General features: G+C 39.5%; 1 protein-coding gene across 1 annotated transcript in view; it reads left to right on the top strand.

Annotated features, from left to right (window-relative positions):
* Positions 1-2,180: 2,180 nt before the first annotated feature.
* The window catches only part of arhgap20b (Rho GTPase activating protein 20b), a 99,940-nt gene continuing 77,567 nt past the window's right edge, over positions 2,181-24,553 (top strand). The window contains exon 1 of the mRNA XM_059976988.1: positions 2,181-2,326. Within this exon, the coding sequence (XP_059832971.1) occupies positions 2,243-2,326 (84 nt within the window). The 5' untranslated portion in view covers positions 2,181-2,242. The remainder of the gene's footprint in view (positions 2,327-24,553) is intronic.

Below are 24,553 nucleotides of genomic sequence, written 5' to 3'. Positions count from 1 at the left end.
AGCCTCACCAACACCTAAGGCAAATTCAAAATAACCTCTCCCCCTTCAACCCTTGTACTCAATACTTAGGCGACTTTGTGGGCTCACTCCGGCCTCATACCTGTGAGCACAACAGTCTGGCGTGACAGTCTGGTCTGAACTGTGGAAGGAAGTGCTGCAAAGCTAAAGGGGTTGTCTGCTCACAGGCGACTGTTACTAATACAAAGCAGCCTCTGCAAAGAAGCTGTGTTCTGCTGGCTGTCTTGTTGCCCATTACCCACTCAGAGGAGGAGCTTAACACCCCAGAAAGGGGATAAACCAGCTCACTGATTTGAATGGTCCCGACTCTAGGCCATGGGGATAGGTTAATGCTGGCCATAAAATGTCAACAGGGTGTTCATCCTTTGGGGAACATAGCACAGAGGCCTTATCTTGACCTCATCAGACTCTGCCTTAACCGTGTTGATATCAAGAGGAATAGTTTAACTGCTCACCATGGAATCCTTCTCTATGTATTTTCCAAGCAAATCGCGAAGCACAGAGCTGGACACAGAACATTTGCAATAGTAATTTAACACTTGTATATTCTGCTGTTGGGACCAGTGGGCTGAGCCAGCAGCCATTCAGACGTCAGCATGTCTTGGATTTTGCAGAGTGTTCGGCCAAGTGTTGGACTTTGGACGCAGGTGCATCTGACCGCCTCCTCCTTTGGTGCTGAACCCCTTTCTGATGTGATGGAGAAAGCGGATAGGGGAACTATTCGAGCTGTAATGCAGGGTGAGCCAGTGTGGAATTGATGTTCCCGTGGAGAATAGTATTATATTTTACTTTTATTTAATGTTTTAATTAGTTGTCAGCATTTCAATTTGTTTTCATTTTTTTTAACTACTTAACTATTAGGAACATCTACAATATGTTTAAAAGTTTGTTGGGGAAGCTGCAGGGTCTGAGACCCTCCCCTCTTGTCTCTGCAGGATATCTTACAGGTACAGAAGCCTAGCATGGCCCACCTTCAATATTCAGAATATTAAACCTGGGCAGTCAGGACTTCCCGGCAGCCTGGCGGATCTGAGTTGGCCTAGTGCAGTAATTATCCCACAAGCAACATCTGACAAACATAATCTGGCCTTTATCTGATTGATGTTTTGAGGAACTTGCTGCATGCATAGTGAGTCTTGCAATTCTTGCACTATCTCAGTGATATCATACAAGGCACAATGTAAATACACCCCTGTTTTCTATAATATAACAGCTTCCACAAAAATGCAGAATGTTCAAATATTCATTCTACTCAACAGTTTAGAACTCACTGCCATCAGTCTTCTTTCGACCTGTAGATTGTTTACTCTGATGGGTGGTTATGATTCAGATCTGGAACGGGAGCACCAGAAGCTATGTTTAAAGCACAATTAATTTGCTTCCTGCTCTCTTTTGCTGGCTGCCCCTGCTGCCCATTGCTCACTCAGAGGAGCAGTTTAAAATTCAAGAAAGTGGGACTGGTGTGTGCATTGGCAGATAAACCAGCTGACTGATACCAGCCAGCCAGAGTCTTGGCTATGGCCATAGGATAGAGTCAATAGTGGAAGTGTCAATAGGCTGCTTGTCCATGGAGGACAAAGCACGGCAGCCTAATCCTGACACAACTAATGCCTTCATTTTGTCAACCTTGTACTGTTAGCAAAAGCAATAGTTTGATTTTTCACCATGGAATCTTTCTGTTACGCCTTTTGCAAGCAACTCACTAAGCATAGAGCTGGGAGCTACTAAGGCAACAGAGACCATGCTTTGAAAGTTTAACACTTTTGTATTCTAGCACTGTGATCAGAATTTATTAACAACTGGGATCTGATTTAATTTACTAATTCATTTCAGTGTTAACATACAATGGGGTAAGATTGTTAATACTGAAAATCAAAAGGAACCTCTCGTCAGAGTCTCCCTGTTTAAAAGTAGCTTCTGTACTGTTAACACAGACTGCTGTGCCTTCAGCACTAAAGGGTTACAGTAAATGAGGCACAGCTAGATGAGGATGCCCTTATTTAGTCAGTGAGGAGGAACAGCCCATGGATCAGAATAGGACTCTGCCCCAGCTCAGAGGAAAGAAAAACTGTGCAACTCTCATTCAGAGATCAAACAGCAAGTCCAGTCAGATCATTATCAGGGGATTTATGCAGACTGCGAGAGCAAATACACTGCACAAATCATTCCTCCCGTTGGACATGGGAAGCAAGAAACATGTGCAGTTAAGGATCGAGGCAGCATCATGACTCCTCAACAGAGTAACGGAGACGAGAGGAAACAAAAAGAACGTGGAAGTGAAATGTTTGGAAAATCAGAGACAGAAAAGGTTGGTTTGAAAAGATAATTCCCAGCCACAGACGTAAACTTTCAAGAAGATCAAGGGTTAAGGTAGTTTTTTTAGATAAGGAATTATAGATAAGGTTTGATGTAGCATGAATCTTTATCCTTTATATATTTATATATCCCATGAAATATTCTTTTTAATATAAATGATGTAGAGTGTCAGTTTTAAGAAGCTAAACTGCTACAGTTCTCTATCAACAGCAAGTTAAATTGAGATGCAGGAAGAACCCGTTTGAATTTTTTGGACAGTACTTTTAATATGTTCAGTCAGGTTAAACTAATGAAATTACAGGAAAATAAATGGTAATAATAAATATTTTATAAACTATTTCCAGTGTGATGATAGTACTGAAACTTTTCCAATGCTCAACTCATTGATAATTTACTGATAACTTCATTAGTCTACAAACCATTTGTATATTAATAAGTTAGTGGTTAACCCACTGTTGACTTATGGACTGTTTTATTAGTGTGGCTGACCCATGAATAACTTATGGTATTCATTATTTTAAAGCGCATTTGCAAACATCCTCTGTGGCATTTCATTCTGCAGAGAGCGGCTTACTGTAGTTACTGTTGCTGTATATTGTTCACTACGGTTCTTGCAGTATATATTTCATGAATAATTTTACCATTGGGTGTGGGAAAAGGGGTCCAGTTATACTCAGGAAACCTTCCCGGAATCTTTCGGATCTTTGTGGGGAGAACGTGAAACCATCTATTGGTCCATTTGTTTCAGTTTACAACTTTCCTGGTCTTAATCCTACAGTCAAGTTGAAAACGTTGCTCAAAAATTTGCTTTTGGTACTTTAAGCTTGCTTTTGATGTGCGGAGGAACAGCAAATATTTGATGATCTTGTGCTGGAAAAGTCAAAGGCCCAGGTATTGTGCACAAGTTGAATGGTTTTGTGGAACGTCAAAACTTCGGACAATCTGCCTCATTACGACCTTACACCTTATTGTCTACCTGCATTGCACCTTGTCTGTAACTGCCAAGAAAGTTCACCAGCCCCTCTAATTTCTCAGGAGGCTAAAGAAATTAGATGTGTCATCTTTGACCCTCACCAGTTTTTAACAATGCATCATCGAAAGCATCCTTACCAGATACATTGTGGCTTGGTCTGGCAAATGCTTTGCCTGTGACTGCAAGAACCTGCAGAGAGTTGTGGAAACAGAAGCTGTGGATTCTATTTAAGCTTCTCACTACCTCAGTAAATTAGCCAGCATAATCAGAGACCCCACTCATTCCAGATATTCTCCGTTCTCCCCCTGCACAAGCCCCCATCAGGCAGAAGATACAGCAGCCTGAAAGCACACATCACCAGGTTGAAGGACAGCTTATTTCCCACTGTTTTAAGACTATTGCACGATTCCCGATTCCCTGTACAATAAAATGGAGTTTTGGCCTCACAATCTACCTTGTTCTGCCCTTACAGTTTATTACCCCACTGCCTTGCACTTCCTCTGTAACTGCATTGTGTATTCTGTTATTCTTTTACCTTCCACTACCTCAATGCACTGCTTTAATGAATATATGTATCTGTGTGAATGGTAAGCAAGAGAAGTTTTTCACTGTACCTTGAACATGTGACTATAATAAACCACTTTACCAATTAATTTACTAATTTATCAGTCTGCCATTATGAAGAACACAAAGAGAACCAAGTACTGTATCTTCAGTAAGGGTGCGTTGATTGGGTGTGCCGTGAGAGAAAAGTCCCCAGGTGGTTCTGGAATGAGTAGGGGATTGTTGGGGAGGGTGTGATGTTCAGGCTGTGGATCAATGAGTGGTGAACAGTTGGGATCAGATGGTGACTTATAAGGAAATCAAGTTGGACAAGGAAATTGGTGGAAGGATCATTCTGGAATATTGGTGGAGAGGTTGGTGGGGGTCAGGCATGGAGGTTGGTGAGTGGAGGAATCTAGTGAGGTGGTTGATGGAAAGATTGAGTCAGGAGGCTGTTGGGAGATCAGCCATAGAGACTCATATGAGTATCAGGCTGGGAAGTGGTTAGTGAGGTCAGTTGATACTTGGAGGTTACTGGAGTGAACCGATCAGTTTGGGAGGTGACCCAACTGGGAGTTTTGTAGGGAGCTCACCCTGGGAGATTGGCAGGGAGACTAGGCCAATGATTGGGTAAACTGGAAAGGTGGGAAGGGATTACAGTTGTGCTGCTAATGCCTGAGGACTGGGGTTTATCAGGGATTAGGAAAGGTTTCAGAACTGAGGACTAGGTCGTAGAAGTTGTTACCCTGGAGTGGTAGGAGTATGAAGAAGAGTATAAACAGCCCAACCAGCACTGGACTCATGGGCTGTGACCTGCTCAGTCTTGTACGGAGCACTGAAGCACAATGCTTGTAAAGCATTGTTGCCCTTGCCATCTGCAGGCTTTACAGTGACGGAGAAGAACTTCCTTGTGCCTTGCTCCCTACCAAATACTACCGTGCATTGTTGGGCTTCTCCATGCAGGAATGCAACAGATTGATGAAGAAGCCAGAACATACCTGGTCTTCAAATTCCTTTCATCTTAAATTTTCACCCAAACTACAAGACTTTGTAAATTTTATAAGAGGCACCTGAGACTATTGTTCACTATGTGAGGAGGTTGATTCTAAAAATTCAGAACCAACCCCCTCACATAGTGAACAATAGTCTCAAGTTTTACATTCTCTCTGCATTGTGTGCCATACATAACTCTTAGTTACTGGCTTTGAGACTCAGTACAAGCTATAAACACACAATCCAGCATGTTATTGATGAAATATCACAGTGTTCTACTTCTGGATAAACTTTTATCTTAGATGAGCTGCAAACCCAAGGGCCTGTCTGCTTTGTTAGGAAGAACCCACATAATATCAATAGATCAGAATTCTTGACCGTTAATCACATTGATGTATCCAGAGTCATATTGAACATGTTGCATTTGTTTAAAAATAACTTCAAAAGAAAGCAATTACTTAGATATCAATGCTTTAGTGTCTATGGAGAATGAAGGAAACTCATCATTGTAAGCTTTCATAAGCCTTTACTTTTGTTATCCTGAGTGGGGGTTAAGCAGATTGAAAACACTCCATGTTCACAGTTGGGATGAGGTTTTGGTGCTGGTGTGCAATGTCTTTTCTCCTGCAAACATAGCAATGTTCACTTCCTCCAAAAAGGTCTTTGTCTCGTCTGTCCACAGATCATTGTCCCTGAAGTACTGTACGACATCCAGGTGGTCTTCTGCAAACTTGAGATGTGAAACAATTTTTTTTTGAGAGCAGTGATTTCCTCTGTGGTGTCCACCATTCTTGTTCAGTGATTTTCTTACAGTGGAACATGAACAGAGACTTTAGCAAGTTCTAGAGATTTCTGAAGGTATTTTGCTGTGACTCTTGGATTCTTTTTCACCTCCTTCAGCATTGCACATCATGCTCTTGGGGTGATCTTTGCAGGATACCCACTCCTAGGGAGAGTAGCAACAGAATTTCCTCCATTTGTATACAATTTCTCTTACCGTGAACGGATGAACTTTCAGGTCTTTAGAAATGCTTTTGCAGTCTTTTTCTGCTTCATGCATCTCTACAACTCTTCTTCTAAAGTCCTCTGAAAGTTGTTTTGATTGAGGCATGGTGCGCATAAACAGATCTTTCTTGAGAAGAGTAGGCTCTGTCAGTAACCTGACTTTATGTGTCTTTTTTTATAGGGCAGGGCACCTCTACAACCTATACCTCCAATCTCTTCTCACTGATGGAACACTTGACTCCAAATAGCTTTTGTAGAAAGCATTACCGCAGAAGTTTACATATACTTTCCAAAAAAACCCTCTAATATTGGATCATTTTTCTCAAAAAATGGATGAACAAGTATAATGTATTTCTGTGTTATTTATTTAACTGAGTTCTGTTTATCCACTTTTAGGATTTACGTGGATTTGATCACATTTTCAGTCATATTTATGCATAAATAGAGAAAATTCTGCAGAGCTCACAAACTTTCTCACACCACTGTACAAAAGACAACTTGTCATTTAAGGAGGCATTGGAGATGCCTGTTTGCTTGGGGGCTGAATATAGCAATAACTGGTATGTATGTGAAAGAAGGATGATTGGATACTTAGGCAACTTTCATGTCTTCAGGATTTCATCAAGTGCTTCAGGCATAATCGACTATATTTGAAATGTAATCATTGCTGAAGTATAAGCAAACACATCAACCAAATTGCAAATAATAACGTAACAACAGGTTGATCTTACATAACCTGTTCTTGTAGTGCTGGTATTGGATAGGAGAGCAGATGAACTACTATTTGAATACAAACATTGAATCTTTTATACCAACTTAAGCTGGCAGATGGTGCCTCAATTTAATATATCATTGGAAAGACTAATTTTGCAAATGACTTATAAAATATTATTCAGTTATATTATCAGAATTAAAAGTAATTACTTCAGATAGGATTCCTTCTAAGCCATGTGTATTAATGTCAAAAACTAATAGATTGTGTGGGCAGATTATTTGTGAACGTGAAATAATTCACTGTTAATTGATTAATGCAAAGAAATCTTTTTTATTTGTTGTTACAGCCATAAGCTTTCAAACTGAACATATTTCTCAGGATAATGTTTACTTTCTTCAGAAAAGGAGATCGTATTTGTTTAACTAAACCTATTGACAACTAATGTATATTTCTAGCTATAGTTATACTATCTACTCTAACTTCATGCACGTCTATCATATATAACTGTATCCAACAAGGGAGTCTTCTAAACAGTGCAAAAATGCTTTACATGCATTTGCTATGGTGAAAGATTGTTCAGTGGCAAATACTTGTAAAAATAAAGAGCATAAGCATGTTTGGAGCTTGAATTTAAATTAAACCAATGGCGAAATAATGGCTATATCATCTTTTGGGATCCAACTTAAATTCTAGCCTAAATGATGAAATAAAGGATAATTTTTCCCCACTAGTTTGCTGTAGGTATCTTAAATGAATTAAATTTGAACAGTGTCAATTCAGTTCCCTGTGGACATAATATACCAGTTCTAAAAAAAACATACAGCAGTCCTAAAGAGCTGCCAAAGACTGATTTCTGTCAGGATGATAAAACATTACAGAAGGTACATTCCCTTGAAGTTGTGACTAAGACACAATCAACAGAACATTTAGTCCAAAGAAAACTCTACAACACTTAGAGAAAGTGTTTAATACTGGCCCAGGGTGCCGGACATGGAAAGAACAAAGCAAAGAAACCTGTTCTCCGACCTCACTGAAAACATCACTGAACACCTCATGCAGTCAGTGCAGTGACCTTCTCTAAACAGGAGAAAGGGTCCTATTTCTCTCTGATAGAATCTTTCACCCTGCTAAGAAAGAAAGTAGTCACAATCATACTGTAGATATACTTGTAGTTCCAGGTTTGAGTCTGAATGTTTGGAAAAAGAAATGTATAACAACACATTTAAATTTCACGTTCATCATTACAATCTAAGAATAGTAGCCAAGTTGGTATACCTTAGTAAATAGATTCTTTGCTTGTTAAAGCTGTCGTGACTTAATAAGCCTACTGATGGGAATAGCCCTTCAATTTTGCTCATAAGTAGTTAACATTTTCAGCAATTGGAGAAATGGAAAAATCAATTTGCAAAGGTCATAGGAGCATTGCTAAAATTGATATTACATTTGCTTGTTTGGAAATGTAATATGTGGGCTAGATCCAATATGTACCAAATCCAATATTTATCTTATAATTTTACAATTGAGGCACATCTGCAATTAAAGTGTCAGTGACTATAGCTGTGTTTAGATGGCAATGTTTGAAATCATAGTCCTTGGATTTTGCCAAGGCTCCAGTTTTTACTGGCTAGTAAAACACTAAGTATGTTAATGATGATGTGTTTCAACCTATGTTTAATTGTCTCCTTCCAGCAACAGAACATTTTTGGAAATACTTGTAATATTTCAAAATCTTGAAATAAGATATATGATCCAGCATAGTGACTAATTGATATCTATAAGTTGAAGTGAAAAAGTCCTGAATTCAATATAATGAAAATGCAATGATGAAGAAGAAGCAGAAAACATACTTGGTGCACCTGGTTGACCGATGTGAGTGGAGCACCAACACAAAGGTTGTGTACAAGAAGGGCCTCTATATCCTGGGGAGACTGATATCCTTTGGAGTGTGCAGGCCTCTCCTTCACATGTCCTACCAGTCTGTTGTCACCAGTACAATCTTCTATGCAAAGGTGTCCTGGGAAAATGACATTAACACAGTGATGCCCACAGGCTCAATAAACTGATGAGAAAGGCTGGCTCCGTCATAGGAGTCAAGCTGGACACACTGGTCTGTGGTAGAACAAAGGACCCTATGGAAAATCCTGGCAGCTCTGAACAATGTTTCTCACCCTCTGCATGACGCCTTGGTAGAACAGAGGAGCACTTTTAGTAATAGACTAAGACAACTGTGCTGCTCCAAAGAGTGCTATAGGAGGTTATACTTATCCTTCTCCACTAGGATCTATAATGAATTAACCTATAGCCGGAAAAGTAATGACCCCCCTCCTCCCGTTAGACTGTGGTAACTTATTTTTTAATTCTTTCTACTAATATTTAAATCTGTGGCTTTGTAATGCCATTGTGACACTGTAATTTCCCTTGGGATCAATAAAGTATCTATCATTCTATCTATCAATCTATTGCTAGTAGCATATTTGCAGTTTGGAAAGAGCCACAAGGAAAGATGTATGTCACAAGAAAGACTGAGAAGGAGAACGAGCAACAGCATGTTGGATATAAAATGGCAAATGGCTTGTCAGGCTAAGGGGCCGTAGGGACCACACCAAGGGCCAAGGTCTCAAAATAAGTTGTCAACCAATTCGGACTGTGGTGAGGACAAATTTCTTCACTCAGAGCTTGAAAACTATTTTAATTCTATCAACGATTTCTGAATACTCATTAATTGAATATACCCAAGGCTGACTCTAATCATTTTTTAACAGTAGCAGAATCAAAGGACCTGTAGACTGGAATTGCAATGCAATATCAGACATTATCTTAATACGTGACATAACAGGATTGAAAGGTACTTTTGCTTTTATAATTACATTCGTCTTGTTCATGTACGAGAAGCTTTCGAGCATGAAGGAAAATCATAAATGACTTTGAAATCTAGCAGTTGTTATGCAGTCAAACATTATAGTGATTATCAAGAAAGACCATGTCACTTAATAGTCACTTTACCTGAGGGAGATGATAAGGCAGAATCCTCTGCTCTTCAAGTAGCACAATGAAATGCTTAACTTGATCTACCAAATCAGCTTATAGTTTTGTGGTTAAGTGACTGGGGATTTTTCAAGACAACTTGACTTGGTTCACAATTGCTCAGAGGTAGCACAAACTAAACAAAACCATGAATGTGTACAAGATATGATTGTCACTGTCACTGTTGCTGTCACTTCAAGCCTGGATGTGAAAAGTGTTCAATGTTATCGTTATTTGCTTATTTATTTAATTATTTCTTGAGCAAGTCCAATATTTATAGTCCATCCCTAACTTGCCTTGAGGAAGTAGTGGCAAGCCCCCTTCTAAACCACAGTACCATTGCTGGTGAAGGCACTTCCACAATGCTGTTTGATAGGGACTTAGACTCACTGACAACAAAAGTCCTTCAGCATATTTCCAAGTCAGGGTGGTGCACAACTTTGAGGAAACAGCAGGCCATGGATTTCCCATGCACCTTCTACATTGTTCTTCTTGGCGTACAGTTCAAGGTTTGGGAGTCTTGATGAATAACTACATTGCATTTTGTAGCTGGAACACATCACAATCTAGGTTTCCTGGCAGTGGACAGTACGAATATTTGGGATGTAGGATTGGGAGTCGATCAAGGGGCATGGTTTGTCCTCAATTCCATTGAGTTGAAACTGCATTTGGTTGGGCACATAGTGTGTAGTCCTTCACACTTCCAACTCGTGGATGGTGGAAAGTCTTCTCAGCTTCTGGAGCTGAGTCACTTACCACAAGATATCCAGCCGGCATGCATCTAGTTTCTCCAGTTGGTTGTATGTCAATAATAATCCTCAAGGCATTGATGATCAGGGACTTGGTAATGGGAATACCATTGAATGCAAAGGGTGGGCTTTCAGATTTCCTTTTATTTCATTGACCTGAATGTCATTTGCCTGAATGTTATCTGAGTCTTTCTGAATGCATTATTCATTTCCTGAGCAGTTACAAATGGACTTGAATGTGGTGCAGCCATTAGCAAACTTTGTTACATCCTACCTTTAGAAGATCACAGATGGATGTTAGCCCTTGAATATTGTCCTGGTGAACACCTGCAATGATGTCCTGATGCTGGGATCATTGTTCTCTATCAAATACAATCATTTTCCTTTGTGTGAGTTCTAGTTCAACCATCAGAGTGTTTCTCCGTCGATGTCCATGGACTTCAGTTTTACCAGGGCGCCCTGTTGGCATATTCAGGGGCCTTGAAGGCAAGGGCAGTGACTCTCACCTCAACTCTGAAATTCAGCTTGTTGGTCCATTAGTCAATGATGATACAAGTGAACCATTCCTGGCATTGAAGTCCCTGCCCAGAGTATCCGTGCTCTTGATACTTCTCATGCCATTCAACAGGGAGGAATACTTATTAGTTAACTGAGAGAGGACAGTGATAATCAGGGGCCTTATCTATTTCCCATCATTAATTGTCCACCACTAATACTGTTGTGAAAATGGTGGTGAGCCACCTTTCCCCATCCAACATCCTAAACGTTGAGACTATGGGGTTTGAAGCCAAGTAATCCTAGAACTACTACTTTGCACATAGCATTAGACAGCCAGCTCTGCCAGTGTGACAGGATATACTCAGGGGCTGTGATGGTGAAGTCCAGCACATTCTCTGTATGAATACATCAAGCTTTAGCTTGGATAGTCTGTGGGAAACTTCTCTGATCTAGACATCAGTCCTCATCTGTTTGTGGGGAGAATTTTGCCAGGTCTTCTGCACTGGGAGCAATTATACCATGCCTACATTCAGTGTCAGATGAATCCTTTGCCCTTTTATTTAATGTGGCTCTTAGTAATGTCTTACTGGTCAGCTTAGAGTCAACCACACTACCCGGGGTAGGGAGCTTCAGTCGGACTCATCCTTGAAGTGCAATAGTGGGTCATATAGGTTTTACTGCAATTGATTCGCTTTGTGGATTAGAGTAGTTATGAGAATGTAAGCAAAGATGATTCTAAATTAAAGCATTACGGTTAAATTCCACAGCCACAAGGCTCGATTTTGTGCTCATATTCTGGATTATTAGGCCAGGGACCATGTTATATATGCAGCTATTAATTTACTGAACCATTACCATATTCATAGTATGTCAGAAGAATTGAGTGTGTACAGCCACTATTATTGGAATAGAGCAGTGTGCATAAAATTATATCGAATACTAGCCGTACATAGTGAATGAGTTAACAATGGTCATTACTGGAAAAATATTAACATAATCTTTTTATTAATGTGTTGGATTTGATTTTTGAGTCTGGAAAATGTTTGGTAAAATATTGTTGCTCTAAATCAAAGCTCATCAAATCATTGTTTTCTCAGTTTTGTGCCAAGGGAGGGACAAATGCTTTCATTGTAATAACACTGAATTCTAGAGTGAGTGGTGAGAGCAGATGGGATGAATCATTTATTTAAACATGCCTTTCCTTCTCTGGGAGTACTAGTTGGTACAGTGGGTCAAAGCACTGTTAGACATAGAGTTGTGCTGATAGCTAGGAGAATGGCTACTCATGTGAAACCCAGATTTTGTTGTGGTTTTGCAAGGGGATGGGACTGAAAGTTTCTGTTTCCTTAGACAGCAGCTCTCAGAACCTATAATAGTTCTTTTGAAGGAGCATAATCGCCTATCTCTTTTGTGTAAGGTGTCAGTGGTGAGATTATTATGCAGCTACCACCACTGGCTGCCAAATCATTTCTATACATTGTAAATAAGACTGAAATATATTCAACATTTCATTTAGATATCATCTGTGACATCAATCCCAGCTCTGTGCAAAAACAAAGCTATTTTGAAGTATGTGCTTTTAAACATATTAATTAAAAATGATGAGGGGGATAGATAGTCACTTTTCCCAAGAAAGGGGAATCAAAAACTAAATGGTTTAAGGTGGGAGGGGGGGACCTGAGGGACAACTTCTTCATGCAGAGTGTGGTGCCTATATGGAATGAGTTTTCAGGGGAAGTGCTTGAGGCAGATACATTAACGACACTTAAAAAAAACATTTGGACAGGTACATGGATGGGAAAGGTTTAGATGGATATCAGCCAATTGCAGGGAAATGGGGTTAGTCTAGATGGGTATCTTGATTGGCCAACTGACTGGGGCCAAAGGGCTTGTTTTCATGCTGTATTACTCTATGACTCGATCTTCATTTATTAAAACCTAAAAAAGTTGACATTTCAATAGGTAGAAACTCTGTGTGTTAAAAGACTAGAAAATCCAGATTTCATTTCTTGGCTTGGTTGAATTCACATGTAAAAACAGTTGGGATCCTAGAGTGGGCATCAATACATTGGGACCAGTTTGAGGGAAGATAGCAGAACTAAGAAAGATCACATTCTTAATTAATGTCGACACTTTCCTAGTGGAAGCCACTGATCAAGGATTAGTGCTGGTAATACCTGTGGATTTTCCAGGGCCTCGAGACCAACTGTAACATCTCAGTCTGAATGTCTAAATCATCTAATTCAAAACAGACCAGGAATTAAACTTGCTACCCAGCTGGTCTGCTTGGCTCAGTGCAACATGAGTTATGTTTTACTTCTTTGACATTAATGTGCTTCACTACATCAGCATTGTTATTTGGAATGGAAAGATAAACTTGCTTTTGTAACTAATCATATGGTAAATTAAATGTTTTTGCTGAGGCATCTGAAGCTATGGAACTGGTGCAGGAAAAGGACACGTTGGAAAGTTGTTCTAGTTTGTCAGTATTATGATAGCCCTGTGATCAGTCCAAAGGCTCCTTTACCAGAAAATTTATATTGTAAGATGCAGGGGAATGCTATGAGGAATTGGGGAATGGGGTACTCAAGGGAAGTGTGAATCTTGATATACAAAATATGGAACATTTCTTTATTAATATTCACCACTATCAAACGTATCAATTGAACCATATCCACCATTATTATTCCTTGTTCATTTCAGAGAGTAGATGAGTTAACAGTTGAATTGGTCCAAATAAGTTGCCATCACATTTTATAAGGTGATGGTCTGACAAGGTTCTCTCTGCTGATAATCAGTTGCTTAAAAATATGTGTGGATAGGCATCAGTTAAGGATAGGATCAAGCTCATTCTTGAAGCACTCCATGTTCCAAAAACCTTGTTGGAACTTGTTTCGGCTCTTGCATGAGGCCCTTGGGAGAGAAACCACGGAAACGTTACAGCTTAGTGAAATGATAGCCGGGTTTAAGTGAATCCATTCAGAGAGACAGAGAAAGAGGTTGCTGGAATCAGGTTTTTATTAGAAGAGCTCTGTCCTGTTTGACATGTTTATATTTCTGTTGACAAATTAAAATGAGTAAATCAATTTACCTTGCTTGCTCTTGCTCTGTTTGTGTATCTGTCCCTTTAAATGTTAGCAGGGAACCCAGTTTCTTTCCTTAGCTCCTCTGGCAGGAAGTGCTAATAAATTTGCCCCATCCACCCGATGGCTGGGTAGAGCATATTCACACTGCTGCAATTTCTTTTAAAGGTCAAACATTCTCCATGCTGAAAGAATATGCAAGACATTATGCTACTTATGCACTAAAAAGATTGTGAAAAATAAGCATTGAAATGCTATTGTATTGCAAGTGACATATCCACATTTTGTGATTTAATTTATAGAAAGGTCTTTCAAAGTGCCAAAGCTTCTAAAGGTACTTTGATGTTCAGTGGCAATAATAATTTCTTCTCTTAAAGAAAACTTAATTCTAATTGGTTGATTAACCCCAAGAGCAGCTTTTAATGGTCATGGTTCAGGAAGTGCAAAGCTTCTGATGTGATAGCTCTTCAGTTGAATTTTTGATGTTGGTATAAATTTAAATACACTTTATAAAATGCACTGCTGTCTTTCTAATCATTAGTCAGTTCTTCCAATGGGTACCCCAGTGATCCAGGTTCTTTTCTCAGTCTGTGCTGAGTTTACTGATCTTACTGATCTCATTTAGGGTGGAAAATGTGAGATATTAGCTCAATCTCTGGTTTAGAGCTGGTTGATATTCATTAGTGGCATATAGTGTCTTCCCACTCTCCCTGACCCCTCAACTCATGACTCTGTTGAGTAGGGACGAGATTTCCTCTGATTGTGAAATAGCCAGCTAGCAATTTCTATCCAAATTTGTAAAGGAAGGAAGAGTAAACTATTACGGAGTGAGTTGTACTCTTGGAACTGTACCCAGGAATGTTATAATGGACAGAGAAATGCACATCTCTAAAGAAAATAATTTCTGCTCTAGATATCTTAACTGTTAACATGTGATAATCGATGAACTTCCATGTGCTGGTTTAAGGCCACTTTCCATTTTCCGGTGGTCATCAGCACATCTACTGGTCCCATATTTGTTAGTTCCTGGCTACTGGCCAGCTCTGGAATGTTGCTGGAACTGGGAGTTGTGGGGAGGTAGAGGTACAAGGAAGGTGATAAATAAGAAAGATGAAGAAGGGCAGAAAAAGAGAAGACAGAGAGGAGAACAAAATTTTAATCAGATAAAAACAAATAAATATAAATTGAAATAAAAAGTTTCTTATGATCCTTTATAGCAAGAACTTTTCAATGAAGTCACTGTTCATGATTGTGGCTTTCAGCAATATTAATCAAGACTGTTGGAACTTAGGGAGAAACATGATTTCACTTGTAATTGTAACCTATTTTTAATGTTTACTATGCGATTGACATCTTTCTTTATGTCTGTCTTTCTCACTCTGTCTGAACCTCAATCTCTCTCTCTCTCTCTCACACTCACTCACTCTCACTTTCTTCCACTTACCATGTTTTTACTATATGCTGAACTACTATTCACTTTTAATGAATTAATAACTGCAGCCACCGTAGGAAGAAGTACACTAAGGTTCAGTATCAAAGTTAGAACTTTTGACACCAGTGCATTGGTCACGGAAGGCGGTAGGTGGTGGTGAGAGTCCTTTCCCTGGAGAATTCCTGTTTCTTTCCTAACTTTCATGTCACTATTGGCCAGTGGTGCACGAGTTTAAATCAACGTTTCCACAGTCACTGGACTGCGAAATCTAAGCTCACTGCTGAGATAAGTAGATGCCGCGATGCTTCTTTTGGTGAGATGATAAACAAAAGGTCTGAGAGCAATTTTAAAAATCATGATTTTTTTGAAGAAGGCAGTCATTTGTCCTTGATGTCCTGTATGATTTTTATCTCTGAATCAACAACCGAAACAATTGTTTGTGAAACCTTATAGTGTGTATTACAATAGAGGCTACATTTTAGAAAAAGTAAATAGGCACATACTGCTTTAGGATGTATTGAGATCATGAAAGGTCCTAAATAAATAAAAGTATTTCTTTCTTTTCCGCCCCACACATGTCCAAAGACAATAAGATAGAATTACAAGATCACCTGATACTCCAACAAATAAATTAGCCACAATGAAATGGTGGAGCAGACTTGATGGGCCAAATGGACTATTCCTTCTCCAATGTCTTATAGACATAGACACATAATACATAAAAAACTGGGAAACTTTGTCTAAGAAATTATGTAAAATCTTTTCTGTTCTTAAGAGTGGAAAATTAAAAGCTGTTCTAACTCATTTGCTGTTCTTTTAAATACTGGATCGTTGGGATCAGGACATGTGGTGAACTAACTACATATACCTGTCTGGACACGCCCCCCCCCCCCCCCAACTGACTGCTCCTGTGGCTCCTCCCACGGACCCCGGTATAAAGGCGATTGGGGACTCCGCCCCAGCCTCAGTCTCCAGGATGCAGTGTGGTGATCAATTGCTCAATTGCTGCTTGTTCTTTCTTCCAGCCAATAAAAGCCTATATCTCGCCTCACGTCTCCAGGAGTTATTGTTGTTGCATCAGGACACACATAGGTTGAAGGGCTGGAGAGGAGGAGGCAGGAGAACGTGAAACCTGTACCTCGCATGCAGTGCAACCACTCCCAAACAGAATTGGCACAGCACTCTCATTGATCTGGATCAGTGTAGATTGTGGATGATCGAAGTCCCAAACAATTTGCTTCCCCAGTTAATTCCCCCGGTCTCCCTTTGCTTTCTTTCACCCTGGATGGTGTACTGTGACATGGACCTTGACAGTTCTTCCTGCCTTCTGAACTGAGAGCAATAATCTATGATTCCACCTGAGCTCGTTATTGCAGGGAAAATCGAACTTGATTGGGTCGATTTCAGCATTTACTACCAATGGCAAATTGATGAAAATGAAAAGGTGAAACAGGCAGGTTGTTTAACAGACAATTCATTGGCTGCTATCAGATTTCAGATCTGCAGTATATGCATCTAGATATCAGAAGGTTAGATATGCCTGTCTCCTTCCATGAATATACAAGTAAGGATTTTAAAAATGATAAACATATCCCAAGAAGTAACTTCTATGTCACAATAAATGTGTAATTATTTCACCATACAGATTAAAATCACTAGAGTATAGCTGAACTCTAAATGGATATGAGCCAATTTCTCATAGTTTAAACATACATTTTTTAAATTAAGTTCACATTGGCACAAAAGTAAAACCCTGAAAAGTGAAAATTCTTATTATTGTTCATTTTCATTTACCTTCCCTCATCGGACATATTATTTTCTGTTGCAAAGTTATCATTTATAAAAATTGGCAAGACTCTTCTAAAATACATGATATGTGAATCAGGGATTAACATTCAGCAGCTGGAAATCCAGTGTATTGTGTTGGTAACCAGTTTAACTGCAGGCCTCATCATACTCAATCATACTTCTGTCTTTGAAATTAAGTGAACTCCTGACTAATTCTGTTGGCATGCAAGTAGAGAATTTTATTTATTCCCTCCTTTCTTCCTTGCCAGCAGTTAGCAAAGGGGCATTTTATATACTTAAATAGGCTTGTCGATTTCCACCACATTAGTGGGATGAATTGTGACTGTGAGGCAGGGTAGTGGGCATTTGGAGTTGCATTATTTATCTTTCTTTAAATTTATATTTTGTAACATAAACAATCTTATTACTAAATTCCCATCTATTAATTCAGCAGTGACTATGTACTCAAGCATAAACAATGTTTTTAAGTGTAGGCACTTCAAATAAACTCAAAATGCTTCACACAATGATAGTTACTGAGCCAAAAATACCAGCACCTCACCAAAAGTAATAACATCAAGAGTCAGTAGGAATTCGCTTTTGAAAGTACACTTTGAGGGGAAAAAATGTTGGATAGAGTTCCAGCAAAGCTCCCTAGCTACTTTTATATTGTTGTCCTTGTAATTTGATTTCCAGGGATTTAGAATCTATTATTCTGCTTCCAACACTTCTACTCTTCAATCTGTTTCCTATAATGGGAAGAGGAAAATTTACAGAGGTTACTTTATTTGGTTCTGCAAGTCAATCACTGGGCCATAAAAAATAGATTAATAGATTAAGCTTTGGACAGTAACTTCTAGATACTGAACTAAAAGAACAGCCAAGCAGCTGTAGCTGAATAAGACCTCAGCTTAACAGAAAACTGAAAGGGAATCGACTCTAATGAGGTAGAATTATACTGGAGCTTCAGCCTGCATAATGATAGGATTTGAAGCCACAATATTTTGGCCAGGAGCCCATGACAGTGTCAAAAGAAGCAAGCTGACACCATTTCCATAAATAAGTTTAAAGAAGGCGCTTCTGTTACCTCATTTCTGTATCATAATAGAAATGCAAAACAAAAGCAGACTATCACTGGAGACTTCCAGTAAAAATATTAATTTATCTGTTAGCTTTTGAGGTTCCAAAGGGCATGCTGTGAGTTTCATTTTCACTTACAGTTTTAAATTTTATGTTGCCTTTGTATTCTTCTTACATCTGAGGTAAGGTTATTGTAGTGCTTTCCTCATGAAGTGCCTGCAAATGCAAGTGGATGAAATGGCTATCAAAGAATAATAATTGTTTTTTAACAAGGCTGAACCCTTAGCACCCAAGCAACATACATACTATTCCTATGATTCCAACTTCAGACTTCCTGTTTGCGTTACTTCTATTGTTACAGATTAGGTACTAAGCATTACTCCCTCACCCAATCAGAATTCAGTATGGCCATATGTGGAAATATGGCACATAGATTAAAATATACACATGAGGAACTCATTGTTGACCTTTATCAATGTTCATTAAAAATTGTGTTTATATTTCATCTCAGATACTTGTTTCATTTATTTTATCTTTATTTGTTTCTTTTTATCCTTGAGTCATTTTTATTCTATTGTTCACCTTTGTGTAGAACTACAGATGCGGACTCCATCTTTTCAAAAGCTCGTGCTTCCTTTCCAGCTTGATTGCTGCTTCCTGTCGATTCTCGTTTCTAATCAGTTACTTCCTTAACACCATGAGAAAAATGGCAGCAGATTCACTGAGAATGAACAGTGACAGAAGTGCTCCAGTTTCCATCAAGCACTTAACCTTTTGTTTACTTGTTTTGTTTTTGAAGTCAAAAATGAAAATCTCCTGAGGGTTGTTTACTACAGAAGTAAAGCCTAAAAGAGCCAGTGGCTCTTCTTAAAATTTCTCCTGTGATTTTTATCCATCGTTATTTCCAGAGGCACAAGCAGCAAAAATATAACTGATGAGAAGGCCTGCTGCAAAGCTCTAACTTTTTATTGAAGTAGATGAGGGTTAGAATTACAAAAAATGATGCAAGATGCCCATCAGAATGTAAAATGTCTCAGGTATGTAGTTTTAAAACTGACCTAATAGCTCAGGCTGACGCTAAGCTGCACACAATGATGATTTACTGAGAAGTAAACATCAAAGGAGATCAGAATTCATATCTTGAGAAGCAAAAGTGTAAGTGGAATAAATTCTCCAAATTTCACTCAAAATTTGTTTTTTTTTGACACAAGTTACAAGTAATATGTGCACTGAAGCTATTACTCTGTTCCTAGTACACAAAAAAATATGAACTGGAAAGATAAAGGACTGCAGGCATTGGAATCTGAAGCAAAAGAAATTGCTGTAGGAACTTGGCAGGACAGCCAACATCTGTGGAGGGAAATGGAAAATTAAAGATTCTGGTCAAGTGCCTTCATCTAGTTTATAAGTGCCCAGATGAAGGGTTTTGACCCAAAATATTGACTGCCCATTCCGCTCAAAGATTGAATTGGGTGTGCATCATAGTGGGCTGCCAACTATTGGCTCAGACTTTGCTTCCCTGCAAACTTTAGCCACATGATGAACAGCTACTGCACTTTTTCTTAATTGAAAAGTTGTAGAGAAGTCTGTGAGGCTGAGCTCAGGATGGCCTGTGAGTGTATGTCTGTTTAGGTTTGTTCTCTGACTGTGGCCTAGTGGGGAAAGATTTAGACACTGATGGAGGAGTATGTGTAGAGTTGCGTGTGTGGTGGGTGTCAGACTAAGAGTCTATAATATGAATAAAGGGGAGGATATCAGGCTGTGCCTTGTCAGCTGGCAGATAGAAAGAAGATTTGTACACAGGAGCTCCAGGAAGGAAAGGCCTTGGCAGATCACAAGGATTGGCGTTTGGAGAGCAGATGATTGGAGGTTCAGGACCTCTACATCAGCGAATCATAATCTTGGTTGGTCGAGAGAACTGGAGGTGTCAAGTTCTGGAGATCAGGGCCTTAGTGGGCTGGGTTGATGGATGGTTGGTGCTGCTGAAGCGTTTGGTTTGGCAAATAGATTTAACTGATAGTTCAGCACTTCACTGAGAAGAACAAGCTTTTCCAGACAAGCCCATTGAGAATGACAACAAATGAGATTTATACGGGGAAGTTCATCACCCACGCTCACCAAAGTAGAAGTTGTGCCAGAGCACACGTAGTGGTTCAAAACTGAAAGAATCTGGGGTTTTTTTTGGAAGTGACTTTAAATGACCTAGAAATGTGTAATACCTCACCATTCCAGAAATATTAGCTTTGTATTGTTGAAAAAATGAATGTTATGTGATTACGTTTGTAGACACATTAGAAATATCCCATGATTACATTTGTTAAAACAATATTGTTCTACATTAAAATCAATTGCCATCATAATTTACCTGAATGTATTGTAGCTTTCTGCATCTGCTCTCACACTTCTGCAGCATCCCGTGACATGGAGTTCAAGAGTCACAGATGGTACAACATGGAAACTCGCTCTTCACCCCAACGTCTACATTGACCACCAATCACCCATTCATCACCACATTGACCCCAAATATTATACTCCCCATTCTCATCAGCTTCCCCCAGATTTGATCGTTCACTCACGAGGGCAGTTTGCAGTGCCCATTTAACTTACAAACCCACATGCCTTTGGGAAGTGGGAGGAAACCAGATCAGCTGAAGGAAAGCCATGGAGTCAGAGCGAGTACATTTAAACTCTTCACAGATAACACGCAAGATTGGAATTAATCTCAGTACTCTGGCTTCATGAGATACTGGCTATATAGTATGGAACTGTGATTCCTGAATCTAACTAGGCAAACTAAAGCTGCTTTCTTTTTGTGCCTAGATCATAGAATGGGCCAGTGCGGGATAGGCCATTCAGCCCACAATGTTGTGCTGATCTTGATGCCAATTTACAAGAAATGTTCTTCACCTGAGTATCACCCATATCCCTCCATTCCTTTCAATATTCATACACCTAAAAACCTTTAATCTCCACCAAACTGCCTGATTCCAGGCACTTGCCATTGAATGTTTAAAAGCTTGTCCCTCACATAATTTTTAAATCCCACCAACCTTCAAAAATGTTCGATGGTGTTTGACATTTCCTCCCTGGGGAAGTATTGCCTTGGGGTTCTCTTTGATCGACAAGGACATTTCACAGCTTTGCTTGGCCTTCCTAACTGCCTGCTTGAGCACGTTCTGCTATTGGTATATTTTACAAGGGCTCATGGCCTGATTCTAGTTTTTATTAAACCTCATGCAGAGCATGTTTCTCTTTTCTTCCTGATTGAATTTAGAGCTCTCAGGTCATCTAAAGTTCCCTTACCTGTCATCCTTATCCTTGCCCTTTACTAGAGCACGCCAATCCTGAGCCCTTCTCAGCTCATCTTTAAACAACTGCCAAGTGGCAGATGTGGTCTTGTCTGACAGCAGCTGCTCATAATCAATGCCTCTTACCTCTGGTCACAACTTGCCCAGCCCCTTTTTAATACCTTCCCACCAGATCTGGTTTTTGTCCTTACTCATAGCTATTGTAAAACATAATGAGGCATGGTCACTAATCTCAAAATGTTTACCCACTAGCAAGTCTGTCATCATTGCCTAAAACCAGATTCAATATGCTTTCTCCTTTAGTTCGACTCCCTGCATACTGTTTCAAGAACTCCTGTTCTTGGATGCACTGAAGAAATCTTGGCCCATTAAAGTCTCTTTTATAAATATGTTAATAAAATATCGACATGGCACATGATAACGATGATGATTAATATGAGACAGACTGTCCAGCTCATTGATGAACAGTTAAATTATGCAGTAGAATTCAGCCTGTGTGAGAAGTTTCACTAAACTAGTGCTCTCTTTGGATCTTGTATTAACACACACACACACACACACACACAAAATTGTAGTACAATATTTTGTCACAGCTCTATGCACCTGGGTTTGACCCTTACCCTGGGTATTGTCTGTGCGGAGTTTGCATGTTCTCTCCATATGGTTTCATGGGTTTGTTCCAGGTTCTTCACTGGGACTCAACTTTGCAACTGGACCCTTGACTTCCTTCCCAATCAGTAAGGATAGGCAGTTGCTCCAGTGCCAAGGTTGTTCTCAACACTGGTGCCCCACAAGGCTGTGGCCTTCAGCCCTCTGTTCTACTTCATAGTAGAGAATATCGCCAGTGGTTTGTCCTGGTCTAAGCACGTTGACACCATGGCTGAGAAAGCATCTCTAGTTCCTCAGGGGTCTAAAGGAATGTGGCATACTCCCCTTGTTCCTTCCCAACTTTTATAGATGCACCCTAGATAGCATCCTATCCAGATGCATCACAACCTGGTACGGCAATTGCACCGTCCGTGACTGTAAGAAGCTGTGGAGTGAGTGTTGTACACACCACTCAGCACACCACAGAAAGCAACACCTACATGTTTTGCTGCCTCAGTAAAACAGCCCGCGTAAGAAAAGACCTCACAGACCCCAGATCTTTTCACCTCTCCCATTGGGCAGAATATAGAAAAGTCTGAAAGCACATACCACCAGGCAAGTACAGCTTCTATCCTGTTGTTAGAAGTCTATTGAATGGTTCCCGCACAATCTACCTTGTTTTGTCCTTGGACCTTACTCTCTACCTGCGCTGTTCACCTCCAACTTCTCAGTAATTGTAGCTTCTCAGTAAGTGTACCACACTTACACACTGTTGTAATGAATTGATTTGTATGTGCTGTATGCAAGACAAGTTTTTCACTGTACCTGGTACTTGTGACAATAATAAAGCAATTTGCCAGTCTACCTATTTACCGCATCCCATAGGAGTATTGGTAGGTTTGACTGGCTACTGTAGATTACTGCTGATGTAGATTAATGGGAAAAGAATCAAAGATATTAATGGGCATATGTCAGAGAACATAAATTGCCGTGGTACAGGAAAATAGGGAGAGTTGGAATGGGATTAATGGGATTGCTCCTTTGGGAGACAGAGTAAATCCAATGGCTGAAAGACCTTCTTCAGCACCACAGTAAAACAGGTTAAAAGTTTATTCTAGCTTTAAAAAGAATTTTTTGAGATATATAACACAATTAAACTCCATGATTACTTCCTATCAAAAATAATTCAGGCAAAGTTATAAGATAAAGTTTTAGTTTCCCTACCTCTGGAATATCACCAAAGAGCTCTTCCTTGACCATGCACTGATCATCTCGAAGCTCTGTATCAGCTTTCATCTTAGCTTCGCACGCTTCATACAACCATATGCTCCCCATCACTCTAACTGATAAATCAAAAATAACTAGGAAGATTGAAACGATTGTCTTGCATTCTCTGAAAAACTCCCAATTACTCCCCATGTATTTCTTAGAATATAGAACATTTTCCTACCATGATTGTTTACCGTCATTTTTGCAAATATCTCTCTCTCTCTCTCTCTCTTCCCCCCCCCCCAACTGAAGCTCCTTTGCAATTGGAATCCTCAGTCACATGTTTATTCCATTTCTCCAGTTGTTTACTTGCCAGTATACAACCTCCAGCTTCCATAAACTCTGATATAACATGGAAACAGAAAATGCTGGAAATACTTAGCAGCACCCATAAAAAGAGATTCAGGTCAACAAGTCTCTGCCAGAACTGGGAATGAACAATTACCTTTCAGTTGCAGGGAAGGTGGGGGAAGAGTATGTAGGACAAAGAAGACATCTCTGTTAGTGTTGAACCCGGGTGGTTATAGGAATCAGCTGTAGAGGTAATCTGACAGATGGGTTAATGGGGGCACATTAGAGACAACTTTCAGATAGACAATGGAATGAAGTTGCATGTTGTATATTATAGTAATTCCTGCAGGATAATTCACTTCAAATCAATTTTTCCCTTTGATATCAATAACATTTTCTTATTTACACTCCTTTTCCCTTTCCCTTCACTTTTAATTTCCTCTTCTATTTTCTATCAGGCATTACAGCACAGAAACATATCTTTTGGCCCACAGCATCCACAACAACAAAAAGGAATTCATCTATGCTCATCTCAGTTTTCCTCTCACCCTCCCATCGACTTCACCTCAAATCCCCTGTAATCCATCTACACTATCAACAACATACAATGGCCAAACAAACTCCCAACCAACACATCAGAGAAATTTGTAGCATGTGGTCACAGGGAGAATTTACAAGCTCCACACAATTAGCATCTAATGTCAGAATCCAGTTTGGATCACTAGAGATGAGAGACAAGTGTGCTCCTACAACAATTCTATTTGAATAAGATGATACTAATAATAACATAATGTAAGGAAACAATTAAAAATATATAGCCAGGACAGCTGACTCTACAGATGTTATTTCAAGATATTTATAAAGTCATATACTTTTAATA

Source organism: Hypanus sabinus, chromosome 8 (assembly GCF_030144855.1).
Source record: "Hypanus sabinus isolate sHypSab1 chromosome 8, sHypSab1.hap1, whole genome shotgun sequence".
NCBI classification, from domain to species: domain Eukaryota; kingdom Metazoa; phylum Chordata; class Chondrichthyes; order Myliobatiformes; family Dasyatidae; genus Hypanus; species Hypanus sabinus.
Note: the sequence above shows the minus strand (reverse complement) of the source record. Positions and strands in the feature narration are given on the sequence as shown.